This window comes from Adiantum capillus-veneris, chromosome 22, assembly GCF_014529385.1.
Source record: "Adiantum capillus-veneris isolate H3 chromosome 22, ASM1452938v2, whole genome shotgun sequence".
NCBI classification, from domain to species: Eukaryota; Viridiplantae; Streptophyta; class Polypodiopsida; order Polypodiales; family Pteridaceae; genus Adiantum; species Adiantum capillus-veneris.
In genome coordinates, this window is record NC_140952.1 from 33,375,950 (window position 1) to 33,396,035 (window position 20,086).

The 20,086-nt window shown below is 42.9% G+C and overlaps 1 protein-coding gene across 2 annotated transcripts in view; it reads left to right on the plus strand.

Moving 5' to 3' along the window:
- The first annotated feature begins 12,127 nt into the window (after positions 1-12,127).
- EMB2820 (Cytidine/deoxycytidylate deaminase family protein) overlaps positions 12,128-20,086 on the plus strand; it is a 45,599-nt gene continuing 37,640 nt past the window's right edge. The window contains exons 1-2 of one of the 2 annotated variants that reach the window (XM_086495212.1): positions 12,128-12,283; positions 12,327-12,427. In XM_086495212.1, the coding sequence (XP_086351338.1) occupies positions 12,249-12,283; positions 12,327-12,427 (136 nt within the window). In that variant the 5' untranslated portion in view covers positions 12,128-12,248. The remainder of the gene's footprint in view (positions 12,284-12,326; positions 12,428-20,086) is intronic. The other variant, XM_086495213.1, reaches the window with a different exon arrangement.

Genomic DNA, 20,086 nt, shown 5'->3' on the forward strand with positions numbered 1-20,086 from the left:
TCAAAAAGTCAAGACCCATAGACCACAACTTCCATTTCAAGTATACATACCTTTTAAGTTATTCACACTAAAAGATACATTTGTCTAATGTGCAGGCCATATCTTAGTTGCTCTAGGGTCTTGCTATAGTAAAGGGAAAATTGAGATCATTTCCAATTGTCTGAATGGCGCACGGGGAAGCCTTAAGGCAACTCAAAAATATGTCACCATGCCATATCGCCACATCAGTTCATTACTTGTAATTTTTTGAATGGCGCGTAGGGAAAACTTATGGAAACTTAAAGATGCTACATCGCGCCATGTAATCACATCCTAGAGGTTATTGGAATAACACATGAGACTTTATCAAAGATCCATCCATTGACAAGTAGACATATCTATTCATACTAAAAAATACATCATTCTAATGTGCAGGCCACTTCTTAGTTTCTCTAAGTCATTCTAGAGAAAAGGGAAAAGTGGTAGCATGTCATTCCTTTTGCAAAGCCAGAGATAGAGCACCCTTACCTGCATCCACAGTAAGAAAACAATCACTAGATTAGTTTTCAGACAGCATAACGGGTAACTTGGGTGACTCTAGTTGTTATCCATATGTCACCCTGACTTAAACTAAGAGAGGAAAATGCTAAAAAAAGAAAAAATATTTGTCAAGGATGAGAGAATTGTTAGAAAATATGACGTAGGTAAATAGATATTTGAGTAGATTACTTAATGGAGAGAGACAGATTTCACACACAAGAGATTATAGAGTAGAGAGAGAGAGAGAGAGTACACACGATATATGTGGTTCACCCAATGTGGGCTACGTCCACGAGAAAGCAGCCACTCAATGGCTTTAGTACTTCAAAACAAGAAGTAGTTTACAAAGGGATTATATCCTTAATGGAGCTCCCGCCTTGCTTCACTCTCACCACCTCACACTCACCTTGTTGCATCAACTTCACACTATGAAATGTGTGTAGAAATGGCCTCCTTTTATAGGCCAAAAGGGCTGCCCTCTCTCATGAGAGGCAGCCATGTGTAGCCGCCCTTGTGTAGATAAGTCCAAATCGGACCCTTCAATCCGCCCATGTGTGGCCACCCTTGGGAAGACAAGTCCGTTTTTGAATTCGGCCACCAGTCCACCGGCCATTGACTTCCGACCACCGGCCACCAGCCAACCGACTGGTCATTTTCCCATCACTTTCCGGCCACCGTCCGGCCATAATATTCCGGCAAAGGAAAAAAAAGTCTCGGGGGCGGAAGCCCCCGAGGCCCCTAAAGTTGCCCCTGATTTTTGGCCGTGAAAATTTTGGTTTCCGGCGAGTGATTTTCCTTCACACACAATGGCTTCTCCTCATAATGGGGGCCTTACAAATGTGTGTTTTTTACGACAAAAAAATACAAAGGATAAATCAGGCTCCATACTTAACACACACCTCTTGGAGACTGATCTCCAAACCAAGCATGTGACTGCTTTCCATCCTTGCTTCTTATCCTTGAATGCCAATTGAAGATGAGCAAAAGCTCAACTTCTCCTTGTTGACCACCTTTGTAAACATGTCTGCAGGATTTTCACTTGTATGCACCTTTCCTAGCTTTAGATGTCCCTCTTGCAAAAGAGTGCGTATGAAGTGATATCTCACCTCAATGTGCTTTGTCCTTGAATAAAAAGCTGAGTTCTTCGCAATATGGATAGCGTTTTGGCTATCACTGTACAAGACACAATTGTCTTGTTTGAATCCAAGCTCTTCTAAGAATCTGTGAAGCCACATAATTTCTTTGCTTGCCTCCGTCATTGCTAGCTTCCGTGGTAGAAAGTGACACCACTTTCTGCAACTTTGAAGCCCAAATTACTGTTGTGCCTCCAACCGTGAACGCATAGCCAGTAGTGCTCCTTCGAGTATCTTTGTCACCTGCCATATCTACATCAGTATACCCTTCTAGAAAAATATCAGTTCCTCCAAAATACAAAGCATTTGTTGTTGTCCCTTTTAGATACCTAAGTATCCACTTCACAGCTTGTCAATGCTCTTTACCTAGGTTGTCCATGAACCTACTCACAACTCCCACTGCATGTGCAATGTCTGGCCTTGTCCAGACCATAGCATACATTAGAGAACCTACCGCTGCAGCATATGGAACTTTAGACATATAGGCTATCTCCTCTTGTGTCTTTGGACACATATCATTCATTAGTTTAAAGTGACCAGCCAAAGGTGTAGAAATTGGTTTTGCATATTGCATTGCAAACCTTTCTAGTACCTTCTTGATGTAATCTTCTTGATGTAATCTTCTTGAGATAGCTTTATTGTCTTCTTAGTCCTATCCCTTGATATTTTCATACCAAGTATCCTCTTTGCAGCACCTAAATCTTTCATTGAAAAAGATTTAGATAGCTCCTCTTTTAGGTCTTTGATGTCCTGCATGTTAGCACTTGCAATCAACATGTCATCAACATACAACACTAGGATGATGAATTTCCCATCTCCCAAATTCTTTGCGTAGACGCAGTGATCCGAGTTGCATCTTGTGAATCCATGATCCAACATCCATCGATCAAACTTCAAGTACCATTGTCTTTATGCTTGTTTTAACCCATACAAGCTCTTCTTTAATCTGCAAACCATTTTCTCCTTACCTTTTACTTCATACCCCTTTGGTTGAAGCATGTAGATTTCCTCCTCTAAGTCACCGTGAGGGAATGCCGTATTTACATCCATTTGCTCGAGATTTAGATCATGAGCAGCCACAAGGCTTAAGACAAGCTTAATTGAGTTCATTTTTACAACAGGAAAAAATATTTCATTGAAGTCAATACCTTTATTTTGAGAAAACCCTTTTACCACTAGACTTGTACCTTTTCTTCCCACCTTCTTCTTACTTCACCTTGTACACCCATTTTTTTTGAAGTGCCCGTCCATTCTTCTTTGGATTCATGTTACATAGCTTCTTCGTATGATTCCGGCTCTCCAAAATCTGAGATCAAGAGATGCTTGAAGGAAGGAACAAACCTTTCTAGAGGTCTACTTGCTCTTGTAGATCTTCGGGTAATAGGTTGAGGCTCCTCATTTGGTTGACGTTGTTGCACATTGTCACCGTTTGCAGTCCTTGAGTCTTCACAGTCCTCAAGCTCCATGTACTCATCACCTGTTTCTTTTGTTTCTTTTCTTTCCAAGTAATCATTGCACATATTTTGTTCGTTAAAAATTACATCCCTACTCCTTAAGATTTTACCATCTTCAGGATTCCATAGGCGATACCCAAAGTCACCTTCTCCATAGCCAATGAAGAAACACTTTTGGACTTTGCATCTAGCTTTGATCTTAGGCTTCTATCTATGTGCATGAAAGCCTCACACCCAAACACTTTGAGAAATGCATATTTCACCGGTTTACCTGTCCATGCCTCTTCTGGAACTCCCCCATCCAATGCCGTTGAGGGTGACCGATTGATTAAGTACACAGACGTACTTACAGCTTCCGCCCAAAGCTCAAGCGGTAGGCTTGCATGTAGTCGCATGCTTCGTGCTCGCTCCATGATTGTCGTGTTCATCCTTTTCGAAATCCCATTTTGTTGAGGTGTCCTTGGGGTTGTCTTTTGCCTCCGAATGCCATTGCTATCACAAAAGCTTTCAAAATCTTGGCTGCAATATTCGCCTCCATTGTCGGATCGGAGGCATTTAACCTTGGTACCTGTTTCATTCTCCACAAAGGCTTTCCACCTTTGAAATATGGAAAACACATCGGACTTATTCTTCATGACATAAACCCATGTTTTTCTAGCCGCATCGTCTATGAATGTTACATAGTACAATGAGCCACCAAGTGATGTTGTACTTGCAGGACCCCAAACATCAGAATGAACCAAGTCAAGTTTTTTATTTTTTCTTTCATTTCCTGATTTTTGAAATTTTACCCTCTTTTGTTTACCATAAACACAATCTTCACAGAACTCTAAGTCCACTTCTTTCAAACCTGGTAGAAGCTTCTTTGTTTGAAGGATTTGCATTCCTTTGGCACTCATATGCCCAAGCCGGTAGTGCCACACCGCATGTCAACTTTTGTAGTTGCTGCACAAGCTGAAGGTTGCGTGCTCATAGTACACAAGTAAAGTGTACCGACCTTTTCTCCCTTGGCAACCACCAAAGATCCCTTTGAGATCTTCCACAGTTTGTTTCCGAATGCAATGTTGTGACCTTCATCATCCAATTGTTCTGTAGAGATCAAATTTTTGCGAAGAGAAGGAACATGCCTAACATCTTTCAGCTTCCATTCATTTCCGTTAGCAATTTTGACATAAATTGTACCTTTGCCGACAATCTCACAAGCTTCATCATCTCCCAAGTATACATACCCAAAATTACCTTTGGTGTAATCTTGGAAATGTTGCTTGTGTGGTGTCGCATGGAATGAAGCCCCGGAATCTACTATCCAGGAATTAGACACATTGTCTAATGAGAGAATTAGAGCATCTTGCTCTACTTTACCTGCCACATTGTCCTCCGATGTTGGCTTGTTGTCTTCAGACTCAGTCTCCTTCTTCTTCTTGGACCAGCAATCCTTCTTGACGTGGCCCTTCTTGCCGCAGTTCCAACATTCAAGAACTGACTTTGTGCATGACTTGCTCCGTCTTGAGCGATCACGACCTTTTTGGTTTTTGAACCTCTCCTTAGGCCTTCTTCTTGTTTCCACTGACAATGCAGCACTTGCTGATGATTCTCCTGTGCTTCTCCTTTGTATTTCCTCGCTTAGGAGAACACCCACAACATCATCAAACTTAAGAGTATCGGTGCCTGAAATAGAATTACTTACAGCAATCACAAGGCTGTCCCAACTATCCGATAGAGATGATAGTATAAGGAGAGCTCGCACTTCATCATCGAAATTGATTTTCACGGATCAAAGTTGACTTATGTTTGTGTTAAAGTCATTTAGGTGTTCTGCAACTGAACCATTCTCTGCCATCTTTAGATTGAACAAGCGCTTCATAAGAAATACCTTATTGGATGCCGATGGTTTCTCGTAGAAGTCGTCAAGTGACTTCATCAAGTCCTCCGTGGTCTTCATCTCCGAAACATTGAAGGCCACCATTGACGCCAAGCTTAACCGGATTGTTCCTAGTGCCTTTCGATCAAGGACAATCCATGCTTCATCTTCCATCGTTGCGGACTTCTTTGCAAGACCGCTTAGTGGCAAATAGAGGTCCTTTTGGTAGAGATAGTCTTCAATCTGCATCTTCCAATGTTGGTAGTTTTTGCCATTGAACTTCTCAATCTTGAGCTTCCCTTCCTTCGTCATAACTCCCACTCAATTCAAGGAATCCGTTCCTTGAGATAATTTAGCTACGAGCAAACCTTGCTCTGATACCAGTTGTTAAGAAATATGACGTAGCTAAATAGATATTTGAGTAGATTACTTAATGGAGAGAGCTAGATTTCACACACAAGAGATTATAGCGTAGAGAGAGAGAGAGAGAGAACACACGATATACGTGGTTCACCCAATGTGGGCTACGTCCACGGGAAAGCAGCCACTCAATGGCTTTAGTACTTTAAAACAAGAAGTAGTTTACAAAGGGATTATACCCTTAATGGAGCTCCCACCTTGCTTCACTCTCACCACCTCATACTCACCGTGTTGCATCAACTTCACACTATGAAATGTGTGTAGAAATGGCCTCCTTTTATAGGCTAAAAGGGTTGCCCTCTCTCATGAGAGGCAGGCATGTGTAGCGGACCCTTCAATCCACCCATGTGTGGCCGCCCTAGGGAAGACAAGTCCGTTTTTGAATTCGGCCACCGGCTATCGGCCATTGACTTCCGACCACCGGCCACCGGCCATTGACTACCGGCCACCAGCCAACCAACCGGTCATTTTTCGACCACTTTCCGGCCACCGTCCGGCCATAATATTCCGGCGAAGGAAAAAAAGTCTCGGGGGCTTCCGCCCCTGAGGCCCCTAAAGTTTCCCCTGATTTTTGGCCGTGAAAATTTTGGTTTCCGGCAAGTGATTTTCCTTCACACACGATGGCTTCTCCTCATAATGGGGGCCTTACAAATGTGCGTTTTTACCAGAGAAAAATACAAAGGGTGATCAGGCTCCATACTTAACACGAATAAGTACTCCTGAAAATAGGTTCTCCATATCAGCTTGGATTGGAATCATTAAGCTAAATCCTTGTTATTAAGAGAAGAAGGTGATGTATAGCTATTGATTTATTTGCTTAGCAGTTGCTCTATCAAAAATTGAAAGCCCTAGCTATGCTCTCATAATGAGCAATTGGTATTATGAATGGGAACCCAAGTGAGTTCAAGGTAGTGGGTTCCCCTTTAAATACTTTTGCTTTTGTATAATGTATTCTATTTTGCAGTCAAGACGATGTGGCTCAGTTCTGCACGTCAAGCCATAAAGGTGGACTGCCTCATACATTTAGAGGTGTTTATTACAGTAAAGGTGTTCTTACATCGCATTCAGGCTCCGCTTTTAATAACAAGATATTTATCCTACACAAGGGATCCTATCTTTAAAAAAAGCCTAGGGTATAGGCCATTGGGGTTAATGCACCCCAAGTTCCTAAGACATTAGAGGTGTTACGACCTAGTTTAGTCAAAGCTAAGGGTACAGGCGTAGCCTAACCAAGTTAGATTTCTTTTTTTAATCTAGATAGGTTAGGTTATAAGGTCATATGTAGATAGTAAGTCACTCATTTTTTCAGAAACCTAAGTCAATTTCAACAAGTACAACCTCTCTAGGCTCTCAGTTAGTTTTAACTCCAAAACCGGGGTCATATATCCAATCCATACTACAATTCTTTAGGCGACACTAGATTTAGGCATTATTGGACTATAGTGTCAATCTTAGTTAAAGTGGAGAGAGAGAGAGAGAGAGAGAGAGAGAGAGAGAGAGAGAGAGAGAGAGAGACCCACCTTGTCCCAGGGAGGGTCAACCACTTGGTGAGGGGGGGCCATCACCAAGTGGTGACCACCCCTACATAAATTTGTAAGAGTTTCAATAGTTAGTGTAAGTGTTTTCCATATCTCAATTTGTTAAGGGTTATAATGTCCAATGTTAGGGCATTGGCTATGTCAGCCAAGCAACAACAATCAAGTAGTGCAGCAAAAGCCAAGTGTGTGATTCAATGGTCGGGTGGGGATATGGTTCAACACACAACTGAACAATTCTTTCATCTCCATGTTAGAGACAATATTCAAAATGTTAGTGCATACAAGCCATGAAAGATGATCAAAATCTTTACAAAATTGTCTGAGTTCAGAGCACTTACATTTAGGGGTAATCTCAGAAACCAACAACTAAACAATGTAAGTAAATTTGGAAGGGAGGCCATCCTTAAACCAACCTAAATAGATTCATAATGGTTGTGTGGCATCCCCCCATCAAATGATATCTACATAAAAAAGATACTAGCCCAGGTTGTGGTGTTCAAGTGCACTATGTGCCATTGTTCACCCATGCATGTAGGAGAGAGAGTTTCTTATATACATAGGGTAAAATAGCACATGTGACTTCCTTAGAAATTCAAGACCCATATACCACAACTTCCATTTCAAGTAGACATACCTTTTAAGTCATTCACACTAAAAGATACATCTGTCTAATATGCACGCCAGATCTTAGTTGCTCTAGGGTCCTGCTAGAGAAAAGGGAAAATTGAGATCGTTGCCAATTGTCCGAATGGCACACGGGGAAGCCTTAAGGCAACTCAAAAATATGTCACCGTGCCATATCACCACATTAGTTGCATTACTGGCAATTTTTCCAATGGTGCGCGGAAAACTTATGGAAACTCAAAGATGCTACATTGCGCCATGGAACCACATCCGAATGGTTACTAGAATAGTACATGGGACTTTATCAAAGATCCATCCATTGACAAGTAGACATATCGATTCAAACTAAAAATTACATCTTTCTAATGTGCATGCCAGTTCTTAGTTTCTGTAGGTCGTGCTAGAGAAAAGGGAAAAGTGGCAGCATGTCCTTCATTTAGCAAAACCAGAGAAAGAGCACCCTTATCTGCATCCACAGTAAGAAAACAATCACTACATTAGTTTTCAAACAACATAACAGGTGACTTGGGTGACTCTAGTTGTTATCCATGTAACCCTAACTTAAACTAAGAGAGGAAAATGCTGAAAAAAGAAAAAATATTTGTCAAGGATGAGCCAATAAGTACTCCTGAAGATAGGTTGGTTAGAAAAAATTATACCAGTTTAGCTAATCCATGCACCCCACGTGGTACCTTTGTACAAAAGCATGTTAACTTAATCATCATTCCTTAAATTAGTGACGAAGTTAAACCTAATTTAAGTGTTCATGTACCTCAGATGGTCATGTTTCCATGTTTGACGCCATGTCAGGTTGGATTGGAATCATTAAGCTAAATCCTTCTTATTAAGAGAAGAAGGAGATGTATAGCTATTGATTTATTTGCTTAGCAGTTGCTCTATCAAAATCTGAAGCCCTAGCTATGCTCTCATAATGAGCAATTGATATTATGAATGGGAACCCAAAGTGAGTTCAAGGTAGTGGGTTCCCCTTTAAATAATTTTGCTTTTGTGTAGTGCATTCTACTTTGCAATCAAGATGATGTGGCTCAGTTCTGCGCGTCAAGCCATAAAGGTGGACTGCCTCATACATTTTGAGGCGTTAATTGCAGTAAAGGCGTTCTTACATCGCATTCAAGGCTCCGCTTTTAATAACAAGATATTTATCTTGCATAAGGGATCCTATCTTTAAAAAAAGCCCAGGGTATAGGCCGTTGGAAGTCCCTAAGACAATAGAGGTGTGAAGGCCTAGTTTAGTCAAAGCTAAGGGTACAGTCGTAGCCTAACCTAGTTAAATTTCTTTTTTTAATTTAGTTAGGCTATAAGGTCATATGTAGGTGTCGGCAAGTTGTCCACCATGACACGACCTCACAAACAGGGGGGGGAAAGAGGAGAATAAGCACTAGTGGCCCATAGGGCCATGGAGAAATTATGGCAAAAATATTCCCAGCGTTCGGCCATGGAACAAGGTCAAAACCCTGAGCGAAACATGGATAAACACATCCCGACATGAGAAAACAACCTCACATTGGCCAAGCATAGCCACAAAACAGCCCTCGCTCCCTAACACGACTCCCTGGGAGAAATTTGGACCGACTGGACAAATGTAGAGAGATGCCTGAACTTTAACAAGTACTTTCTCTTATATTGATGTTTTGAGAGTACACTATTGGGAATCACTCTGTAGTATGCTTCTAAGCAATGATTTGTCATGTTGAACTTATACAAAGAGTAATCAGTTTTAGTGGTTTGGGACCAAGTATCGTGGTTGAAGGAAAATATGAGAAATAACTCGGATACATAAGATAAGGTCCTACTATGGGATTGAAAAAGGGTCCAAGTGGTGGTGAGGCTAGTGTCACTAATGAAATTAAATAGCTCGGATACAACGAATAAGGTCTTGCCATGGGACCAATATCACTAAAAAAAGAAATAGCTCGGATAAAACGGGTAAGGTCTTGCCATGGGTGGTGTTGGTAAAGAAGGTACCATCGATATGTGAGGTATTGGATTTTCATTGACCGTCGTATGAAAAACACCTCTCTTTAATGAGGAATGAGGGGAAGGAGTAGGAAGAGCTGAGATTGATGAATGTAGAATGTTTTTTTGGGTTTGCACCTGTGCTATACGACATTTGAGTAGTCAATGTTCTGGTAGAATCAATGGAGCAAAGTGAATCAGTGTGGCGATAGAATTCGGGGGTTGAGAAGAATTTACTTGGCACAGTAAAGTGCAACCCAAAATTTCATAAAGATTTTTGAAATCCTTGCCTTCCACATAAGGTGCGCAATGTTTCTAAGTGATGGCCATACAATTCTTGTACAAGATCTACCAAATAATCTTGATCAAATTGATTGTTGTAGGGAGCCTTGGATATAGGAGGATTCTGAAAGGCTCCATTGGTTTCCTTTGTTTACATCATGGTGTATTTCTTTATTTATTGTTTGAGAGCTTTTGCAACTATATTTTACGACGTTTGAGTTAGTTATTGGCACTAGGCCTCACTTTTATAGGCATTGGGCTCTTTTTGTAGCAAATCACATATATCCCGTGTGAGACAATACAAACGTCTTTATGAGAGCACAAGGCAGGCCTGGAAATTGAAGGGTGCCCTTGTCCTTCCTAAGGAAGGGGAATTCCCTTAGCTGACCTTCGGAGAGGAAGGGCCATCATACACTTTGCCCGTCATCATGCAAGGCAAAAATGCACCAACCCGTCACTCGATACCCCTTAATTTTCTTGCTTCTATGAAATATTCACTTGCTTTTGGTGTATCTTTTATTGTTCCATACTTAAGAGGAGCTAGCATTAGGTATTCTTTAATTAAATTCGATGGTTAGTAAATTTTTAATATATTGGTATATTATACTTTAGCTCTGTTTGCTCCTCTTCCCCCCAAAAGCATCACCATTAGTTTTCACGTCTCTCTCTCTCTCTCTTACACACACACACACACACACACACACACACACACACACACACACACACACACACACACACACACATCTTGAGAGCACTCACTTTAGCCAACATGTGCCACAAGAAGAGTATGCAAGAGTGTGCAAGTTTGAGGGACATTTGTGAGGTGAGGCCCTCTGAGAAAAGGAAGAGGAGGGAGGCAATTCAACGAGGTAAGGCCCTCTAAGAGGAAGAAAGAGGAAGGTGTCTTGGTCAATGCCTATTGCAACAAAGGCATGGATGACATGATCCAAGAGTTTGTGCAAGGGTAGAGGGGCCAAGATGTGGTTCGAGATTCTCTTGGCATATAGTGGCCCTTCAACGGGCATGCTCCTACTTGCATACTATAACTGCAAGTAGGAGAGAGGGCAGTGCATGGCGCAAACAGAGAAAGAAGTGTACATAGAAAGTGTTCATCTCTCATGTGAAGCCATGAAGAGGCCAAAAATGTGTAGAGAGAGAGAGAGAGAGAGAGAGAGGTCGTGACTTGTTTCCTTGAGCCTCAATGCTATCTCCTCATTTCCTTTAAGAGATTCATGCCCAAACTCAACCGTAGTCACACATGCGCTAGAGGCTAGGACATTAGAGGAGGAGCTTAGAGGTCGCTAGATTCTAGAATCATCATGCCGGTTGCACATATCACAAGTCTGGTTGCATCAGACTTTGCAATGCAAAGCATCTACATCCGTATAAAAAGTATCACTATTGAGCTGCCACTCTCAAATCTTGTCACATTTTGATTTTTTGAAGGTCTTCATTAAAAATAACATATTAAAAGTGTTATCTCTTCTTTGATTTAGGTGGTGGGATTCAAATCTTAATAAATTTGAACTTATATTTTACCACCTTAGAGCTTAGGCTTTATTTTTTTTTCTAATATATAAGCAATGCTCAATAGGAGCTATTTATATTAAAGAAGAAAAACACTACAAGTGTCTTGGCTTTTATATGGACCCGCAACCCACCATTATAGACCATGAAAACCCCATGTGCATCACATGCCACAAGGAGCATAAACACCATGAAGACTAGGATCTTACAAACAATATATTTGGACACAGATCTTGAGCAGTGGATGCCGCCACATTGAGGTCCTTGCCACCCCACCCCAACATGTCCAACAGATAGGAAGACAAAACGACACATGGCAGCAAATTATAATCTATCGAAGAAACTTCCTACCACCACAAAGCTCAAACTAAAACGAATCAATCGTGAATGCAGCACATCTGAGTTACACCTTAGAACTTAGGCTCATGTTTTAACTAAGCAACCTTCTACTTTGAAATTTTTTGGGCTATTTTATCGAATTTATCTTTGAAGGGCATTTTCAAAACTTGCCCTTCCTAGTGAAGGCTTATTTTCAAAGGACCCGTCTATTGGGAAGGAGCCTCTAAACAACATGCTCTTCACCGGGAAGGCCTATCACAAAAGTGCCATGCATGTGCAGGGCTAGACCCCTAAGGAAGGGTGGGAAGGGTTGCAATTTCCAGCACTGGCACAGGGTCACTTGGTCGCTTTCGACCCAGTCACGAAGGTCGAAGACTCAACCAAACAAGCTAGCTCCTTTGGACATAGGCACTAGTCGCAGAAATGCACTACGCTCTTTTTTTTTGGTTATAACAAATCAAACACTCCCCAAAGCATCTTCGTCGTCCAGGACATCAGCCACGTCACGCAATTGCCAAGTTTCCGTCTGTGCACTCCGCAAATCGACTGGTGGTGTCATCGATCATCTCATTACATGAGGCCTCCGACCAAGAAATCAAATAAGAAATGGTAAGAGTAAGAGACCTTTCACGTCAAATAAAATTTTTCACAGTGCCTCAACTTGTCTGCAGAGAGATATTGAGTTGGAGACTTCCACTTTGCTTTGGGAGGTCAAACAAGTTCTTGCGGACTCTTTACCCAGCGAGTCTTCAGGTAGGTCGTGTTTGTTACTGATAATAGATGTCATTACACATTAATGGGCATTGCAAGAGTTGTTAGTGAAGTCTGTTGCGTTCTCAAATGGTCTCATTCATTGGCTTCACAGAAGGGCATTTTCTAACACAGACATGACTCAGCTCGAATGATTTAGCGCAATTAGAAAAGAAAATTAACCTTCTACACTCAATATTTGTAAAAGCAGACATGAATTAGGGATTTAAGGGTGTATTCTGATGACAGTCGTATGGATGAAATACCCAAATGAAGCATGCAGATGAAGAGGGCAATGTTGCCACACTTCGATTAAAAGCAGATCGTGCAAGGATAGATGCATATAGAAATAGACAGGTAGATAGATTACACAGATAAATAGAGTGATAATTCTATAAAGAAACATGGATGTTGTAGTTTTTAGTCAATACTATGCATGATGGAGCTGCTGGTTATATTGTCGAGTGTATACCTTGCACTTTCCTTTAAAGATGAATCTGGGCTTATTACCAATTCATCTAAGCGGACATTTAGACTTCACATTGTAAAGTTTTTGTCCGAGTTACGATGAGTTGATATAGTGTTTATTTTTTATATCTTTTGTGGTGTGTATGCCCTATCAAATCCCTTTTTTTTGTGCTAATTTTTTCCTATTCAATGCTAACAAATCTTTATTCTGTGCATAGCTCTGTAGTGCATCGAACAGTCTCTGTTGCTCCTCTGGCGAGTCAGCAATTTGAACAATATTATCCACATAAAGCAACAGGGATATACAAGTGCCTGATAATTGTGCACCTCTATATCACCCTCTCTGTCAATATAGTCTGGTATCTCATCAATATACAAACCGAAAACAGAGGGAGAGAGCAGGCATCACTGCTTCACACAAACGGTGGAGTGAACTATCTTTGATAGCCCCTCTTGGTGCATGCACTCTACCTGTCATTGTCTCATAAAGTGCAAAGATATCCCATGTAATCTCATTCGGAATATCCAAATCATACAATCTATGCATCAATCTCGCTCTAGATACGAGCTTTGCGGAAATCCACAAAGAAGCACTAGATAGGGCGTCCATGTGCTCGACCTCCTCAATCACAACTCGAAGTGTAAGGATATGATCAACCGTAGAGAATCCTTTACTGAATCCAGCCTATCTGCGTGTTGAACACCCTCTCTTTGCCCAATGACTTAGCTTATGCTCAATCACAAAAGCGTAGAGCTTGACCAATGTGCAGCCTCTCATGATGGTATGATAGTTACTAGGAAGCATAGGGTCTCCAACCTTCAATATGGGCACAAATAGTGTTAGTGATTCAAGTCTCAGGAAAGCTATGGCTATGTTAAACATGTGTGCCAACAAAGGTGCCAATGTACCTCGAGCGCGACACAAATGCTCAGCAACCAGACCATCGTAATCATGTGATCTACTAGTGTGTAGTCTATCCATGGTATTGTGCGTCATAGTGACAGTGAAGGTGGAAGTCAAGGGTCGAGACGTGGTGGCAATGGTAGGTAGCGGGAGAGACACAAACACACATCCTCACAGATAATCTCTCTTGGGGTAGGTTGAGGGGGGGAGTTTTGGATTGGCTGTTGAGAGGTTGTAGATGTCAAAGTTGGCGATGCGGAAGCGTGTAGACCAAGGTGAGAAAGCACGAGAGAGAGAGAGAGAGAGAGAGAGAGAGAGAGAGAGAGAGAGAGAGAGAGAGAGAGAGAGAGAGAGAGAGAGAGAGAGATGCATTGAACCAATCAACCAAGGCAATGAGATAACAGATGATAATACAATGGGGGACTGAGGGTTTCTTATATAGATTCTAGAAACCTCAGTAAATTGCCCTACCCAGACTTTGACAAATAAGTGAAATAAATCCCTGAAAGCCAAAATAAATACTGGGTTCACATTGGCAGTTCATTTGAGATGCCTAAACTTTAACACCTTCTTTGCAGCTCATAGTGGACATCAATAGTGAAACCAAGTCGATGAAGAAGCTACCATGGACACCCCAACATCTGCAGACTACTGGATACACCTCGAGGTTGCTCTCCTCAACTTTGTACCCGAAAGAAATGCCATCTTGAGCATCAAATGCCTCTGTAGAAAATCTGAACTGTAGACAAGACTACGTCCAATAATCACCAATTGTGAATTGTGAACATATCACGTGCAAAATATAACACTCCAAGATAATGAACTCTGGAACACATCCTGTCCATGATCCGACCAACAACAATGAATTGGCTCGCCTATCATAGTGTCTTTGATACCCCTGATTGGTTCCCTGCAAGATGCATGTGCCTTGAACTCCAACCTACGGGTCCAAACACCAATAACTTGAACTCCTACACAAGGGTCCAAATCCATCATAGGGAGCACTGGTTGCCCCTCTCTGCCACTCACAAGTCTCTCTCTGGCTGAAGCTAGTGGTGACACCGATCTGTATGTGACTAGAAGGCGGGAATCCATGCGAGTGTGGTTGTCACCATTCCAGCAGCCTCTCTGCTGTCCTTTCCCGAGTCACTGTCACTGTTGTCCTCTTGTCGCTTGCTTTTACCTTTGTCCTTTGCAGAATCTTTGTCGTTGCCTTTGGATCTGCAATCCTTGCCAAATGACCTCGCTTTTCGCACTTGTAACAACGGTGCTTTGTCCTTTTCTGGAATCCGAAGCAGCATGTGCCTCGCCATGTGTGTCCACCGTCTTAGAAATCCGAATTTTGCCTCGAGTAACCAACATGGCTTCCTCCTCAATGAGAAAAGAGCTGAGATCATCAAATTCCAGCTTTTCCTTCATGACTTGTAGCCGTAGGTTCTAGCCACCGTTTCATACTCTGTAGGCAACTTCGTAAGGACCAAAGCAGCTAACTAGGTATTGGTAAGTGCACTCCTCATAGTTGCCAGTTGATCATGCACAACTTTAATCTTCATCATAAATGATTGCATGGAACTTCCTCAGGGGGAAATGGATTTCAAATAACTGTCCAAGAAGGGTGACTGCTAGCATCGTGGAATCTCGATCAAATATTCCGACAAGCTTGAACCACATTGTGCTGGCAGTCTTCAAGGTCTGAATGGCTGGAGATAAGTCCTTCGTAAGAGATTCCGCAATGGCCGACATCGCCTTCGCATTGGACGCATCCCAATCGGCACACGATTGGAGGTGCTCTTCATCTTGAAGGTGGGTGTACCTGTTGTTGGAATCCCTCATGGCACGAGGCTCTGTGCCATCGACAATATCCCATAACCCTTTTCGAGTAAACCAAAGCCGCATAATCAAATTCCAATGAGCGTAGTTGCTGCCGTTCAATTTGTCGATGGCGCTCGAGCAAGGGGGAGCCATCATGAAGTTGTGAAGGCCTGGTACTTGTACCGTCTCGCATTCCGAAATCTGGCCGCACAAATTCCAAGTTGCACAAGGTCTTCGCTCTCTTATTGCTCCAAAACCGCTCCAGCAGATCCCTGTTTGCCGCACAATGACCGCCACAAAAGGACAACTCCTCCAATGGAATCTCCTGCGGCTTCCCGCCGATGCCCTTCTCTAGTGGAAAATACTACCACGCCACGAACCCTTGCCAATCTTCACAGGCCAGAACCGGGCCACCTTTGCCTCTCAAACCGCAGGGCAGCAGGGTGAGTAGGCTGGCACAACAGGCAAAAAAATTTGCCTGTTGCCTCCCAAAACGGGGCTGCAGGTTGCCTCTCAAAATGCTGGACAGCAGGTCAATTTACTGGTTGCTGGGCAGCAGGGCGAACAGGTTGCGTGTTCAAAACGTTGGACTGCAGGCGTTTCCATGCAGGGAATAGGGCAGGGCAGGGTGGGCTGTTTGGCAACAAGTGGAAAAACGCCAGGGCCAGCAGGGTGTGCAGGTGGGCTGGTTTTTTTTTTCGTGCTGAGAAGAGGGCAGATGAAAACGCCAGGCACTGCTGGGCAGAATTCAGCGCTGGGCAGCAGATGGAAAAAAACGCCAGGTGATGAAAAACGCAGGCAGCCAGCAGGGCATAAATCTGTGGGCGAGTACTTCTTCGTCTTCTCCTCTGGGCTGCCCCGCTCCGCAAGGTCTATGCTGTATGACGCTCTGATACCATGTCAAAGTCGGCGATGCGGAAGCTTGTAGACCAAGGTGAGAAAGCGAGAGAGAGAGAGAGAGAGAGAGAGAGAGAGAGAGAGAGAGAGAGAGAGATGCATTGGACCAATCAACCAAGGCAATGAGATAACAGATGATAATACAAAGGGGGTTGAGGGTTTCTTATATAGAAACCTCAGTAAATTGCCCTACCCAGACTTTGACAAATAAGTGAAATAAATCCCTAAAAGCCAAAATAAATACTGGGTTCACACTGGGCGGTTCACTTGAGATGCCTAAACTTTAACAGTAGACTGTAGTGTCGGTTTCTGTAACGGAGACGGGCACTACGTGCCAACGGAAAAGAACAGACTAAGCAACTTTAAACACTTCAAATAGCAACTAAACAGAAAGAGATGCACGACATGAGACGGGAGTGGCGGAGTTCCATCCCAAGAGAGCATTGGCCCCAATCGTTGGCGCCCCTTTCAATATTTCTTTATATTGCCTGAAATCAATACAACGCCAGTCCTCCAATCCCTGCACCTTCACGCAGAAGCATGCGAGAGAATGAGCCCATGGCACATATTTAAAGGCCCTCAGAAGCAGTTACATAAAAAGCTTTCAAATTCAAAAGCATCTGGCCCAAAAGCACATGTTGAAAATCAGCCAGCATGATTTTAGGAAATTTGTACACCTTCCACGTCAACAGACAACATCGTTAAATGGGGAGGTCTGTACAATTTGTCACATGGCACTGTCAGCGCAAAAGCCCCCTTCTTGAAAGAAAGTAATCGTCCGCGACTACCGCATATCTGCAAAACAACTCAAGTTAGCTCCAAAATCTCCGAGGGTCATTCCGAGGGACAATCGAGGGGACAATCCAAGGGACAATCAATATTCTCAATCCAAATTGGAGCTCTTGATATCCTAGGTCGTTGGCTTCCTAGAAAAATCTCATCCAATAAGGTGTCTCATTTTAGATCGGAACTCTTGATATCCTAGGTCGTTGGTTTCCCGGAAAAATCTCATGCACTAAGGAATATTCAGTGGTTCACATCACAATGCAACACAAATGCTCACATAAGCATGTTACAAGACATAGAACTTAAAGTCGCCAATGAACACTCCCCTGCAAATAACACGCCATGACCTGTTCAACGACTCCCTCATCACTCCTCTTGCATAACCTAAAAAGGTATGGGCCAGGAGATATAGAGTCCTTTTACAACCAAACGCCCCCCAGAACCAGCCTGTGTTGTTTGGAGGTTCAAGCATACAACCAAACGCTCCCCAGACATCTCGTCTGCGTCGTTCGGAGGTTTTTCAGCATACAACGGAACGCTCCCCAAACATCTCGTATGTGTCGTCTCGAGGTTCAGACAATACCAAAACAAAATTTCTCGCTACTCCACCCGGGAGTAAATCTCCAAGCATTGAAATAATGTTAAAACCAGAGTCAAACAGTTCAAATCGGCACCAAGACAAGTTTAAAAAAGATACCATCCATTTCAAACAAATTCCAAACAATCCTTCCTCAAACAAAGTATTTAAAACAACTAAATAATTCATTCATGTTTTTTTTTAGATAGCTGAACTTTGAGGACGATTGGCTCGTCCTTCTGTATCACGGTAATTGTACGGGTCTCGATCTGAAGTGTCGCGTCATTCTTGTCATGCCAAGGCATGCCCAAGAGAACATCACAGTTGCCCAATTTCATGATGTGAAAATCAGCATTTCCGTGATATCCTTGGATGGTCACTAGAAGAGCATCAATGAGAGGTCTTTTGGGTGTGACCGGTGGTAACTCGGCTTCGATTTCGCCACCCTGCGGATCATAATCAAAGTCCATTTGCTTCAAGAATTCTAGATGGATGAAGTTTTCGGTAGCTCCTGGGTCAAAGAAAATTAGAGCGTTGAAACTGTTGACTTTTCCATATGCTCGACACAATTTATTTGTACTTTCAAGGCGTATGCCATAGAGGTCAGGTACAAGTCCAGTGGCCGGTTTACCGTTTAGCTCGTTTGATTGGAGACGGTCTTGGGTTCTGCCGACCGTCGGCGTGGGCGTCGGCTCTATTGGTCTATCAGTGCGATGGGGACAACCAGAATGGTTATGCCCTGTTTGAAAGCATCCAAAGCATCCGCCTTCTTGTGATAAGGTGTCACGTTGTTGAGGCATCAAACGAGGCCTCTGCAGTTGACTTTCACAAGACTCTCGAGAATTTGGTTGTTCTTACCGAGAGTTTTGGTTAGTGGTCGGAGGTTCTTCTGTGGTTAACTCCTGCTTTTCCTTCATCAATTTGTAGCCGACTGCAGCATGGTCCATTAGCTCTTGCATGGTTGAGACTTGCTTGGACATACAGTATTCCTGCAATGGTGATGGTATGGTGTATCGCTCTTAGTGGTCCTCCAAGGGAATGAACTTAAAGAAGGATATTGGGAAAGACATCAAGAAACCTTTGGTTATAGTCGTTCATGGTCTCTGTGGAAAGCATTTTCAACTTGCCCCATCTGCCAAGATCCGAACTACAAAGAGAGAAGTCATATAACTGCGTGCAAATATTGTCGTGAAAGCTTGCCAGGTCCTTGAAGCATGCGGTTGCGTCGCGATTGAACTCCACCACTACATAGCATTATCTCTAAGAAATCCCAATGCTCGAGAAATCTTGGATTCTTTTGTATAGTTCCCCAAAGCATAGATGTTGTTGAATTGGTGTAGGAACTGCAATGCTTTCTTCCGATCTTTTAGACCGGAAAAGCTAAAAAATCCGACTATCGTGCCACCATCTTTGAAATCTTTCGGTCGGTTAGGCGCGTATCCCGGGTACGGATAATAAGGGTATCCATATGGGCTCCACCCATTGTAGCCTGGTGGTGATGGTGGTGGGGCAACGGCAGTGGCAAAGGCGGTTGCACTGGATCAGGTTTAGCAGATGGCTGCACCATATTCCTAAAGACTCTGTCATGAGGACGTGGCAACTGCTAACCTTAGTTGTTGGTTTCTTTCCAATGATTTTTGTTTAATTTTTGAGACCCTCTTTTTGAAGTTGCAAATGGTCGGACATTGTATGGCCAATGTGAACGGTAGTTTCATCCGCAGATGGAAAGTTGGTCGGCACTAGAACTCGTAAAGTAAAAGGATGTCTAGGCTCAGTTCAAGATCATGTAGGTATCCCCGTCGCACTTAGCAAGTTGGTGGATATTAGGAAGTGAACTCAATAAAGACATAAAGTCAAGGTGGGATCACCAACAGAAAGTATCCGATAGTTGGGCCACATTGCACTTTTGGATGCGGTCCCAATGAGGATAGATGGTCAGAAGACCAGTGGGAGCCCAACGGAAGCGTCTCCTAAAATTTAGGAAACTGCTATTTTGGGCTATGAATCTGTTTGAGTCATTAGCTTCAGAATGACAAGGCGAACATTTTATTACTCTGCTGCAAAGTCAACTGATGCACCAGTTGAGAGATTTTTAAGTGGGAAGCCCAATGCGGGGAAATTGCATGTATGAGAACCAAGTGGCACTTTTTGGCCAATTTACCAAGTCTGGGAGAAGAGAATTCGTAACTGACTCTTTGGAGCAGTTTTGGAGGCTGGT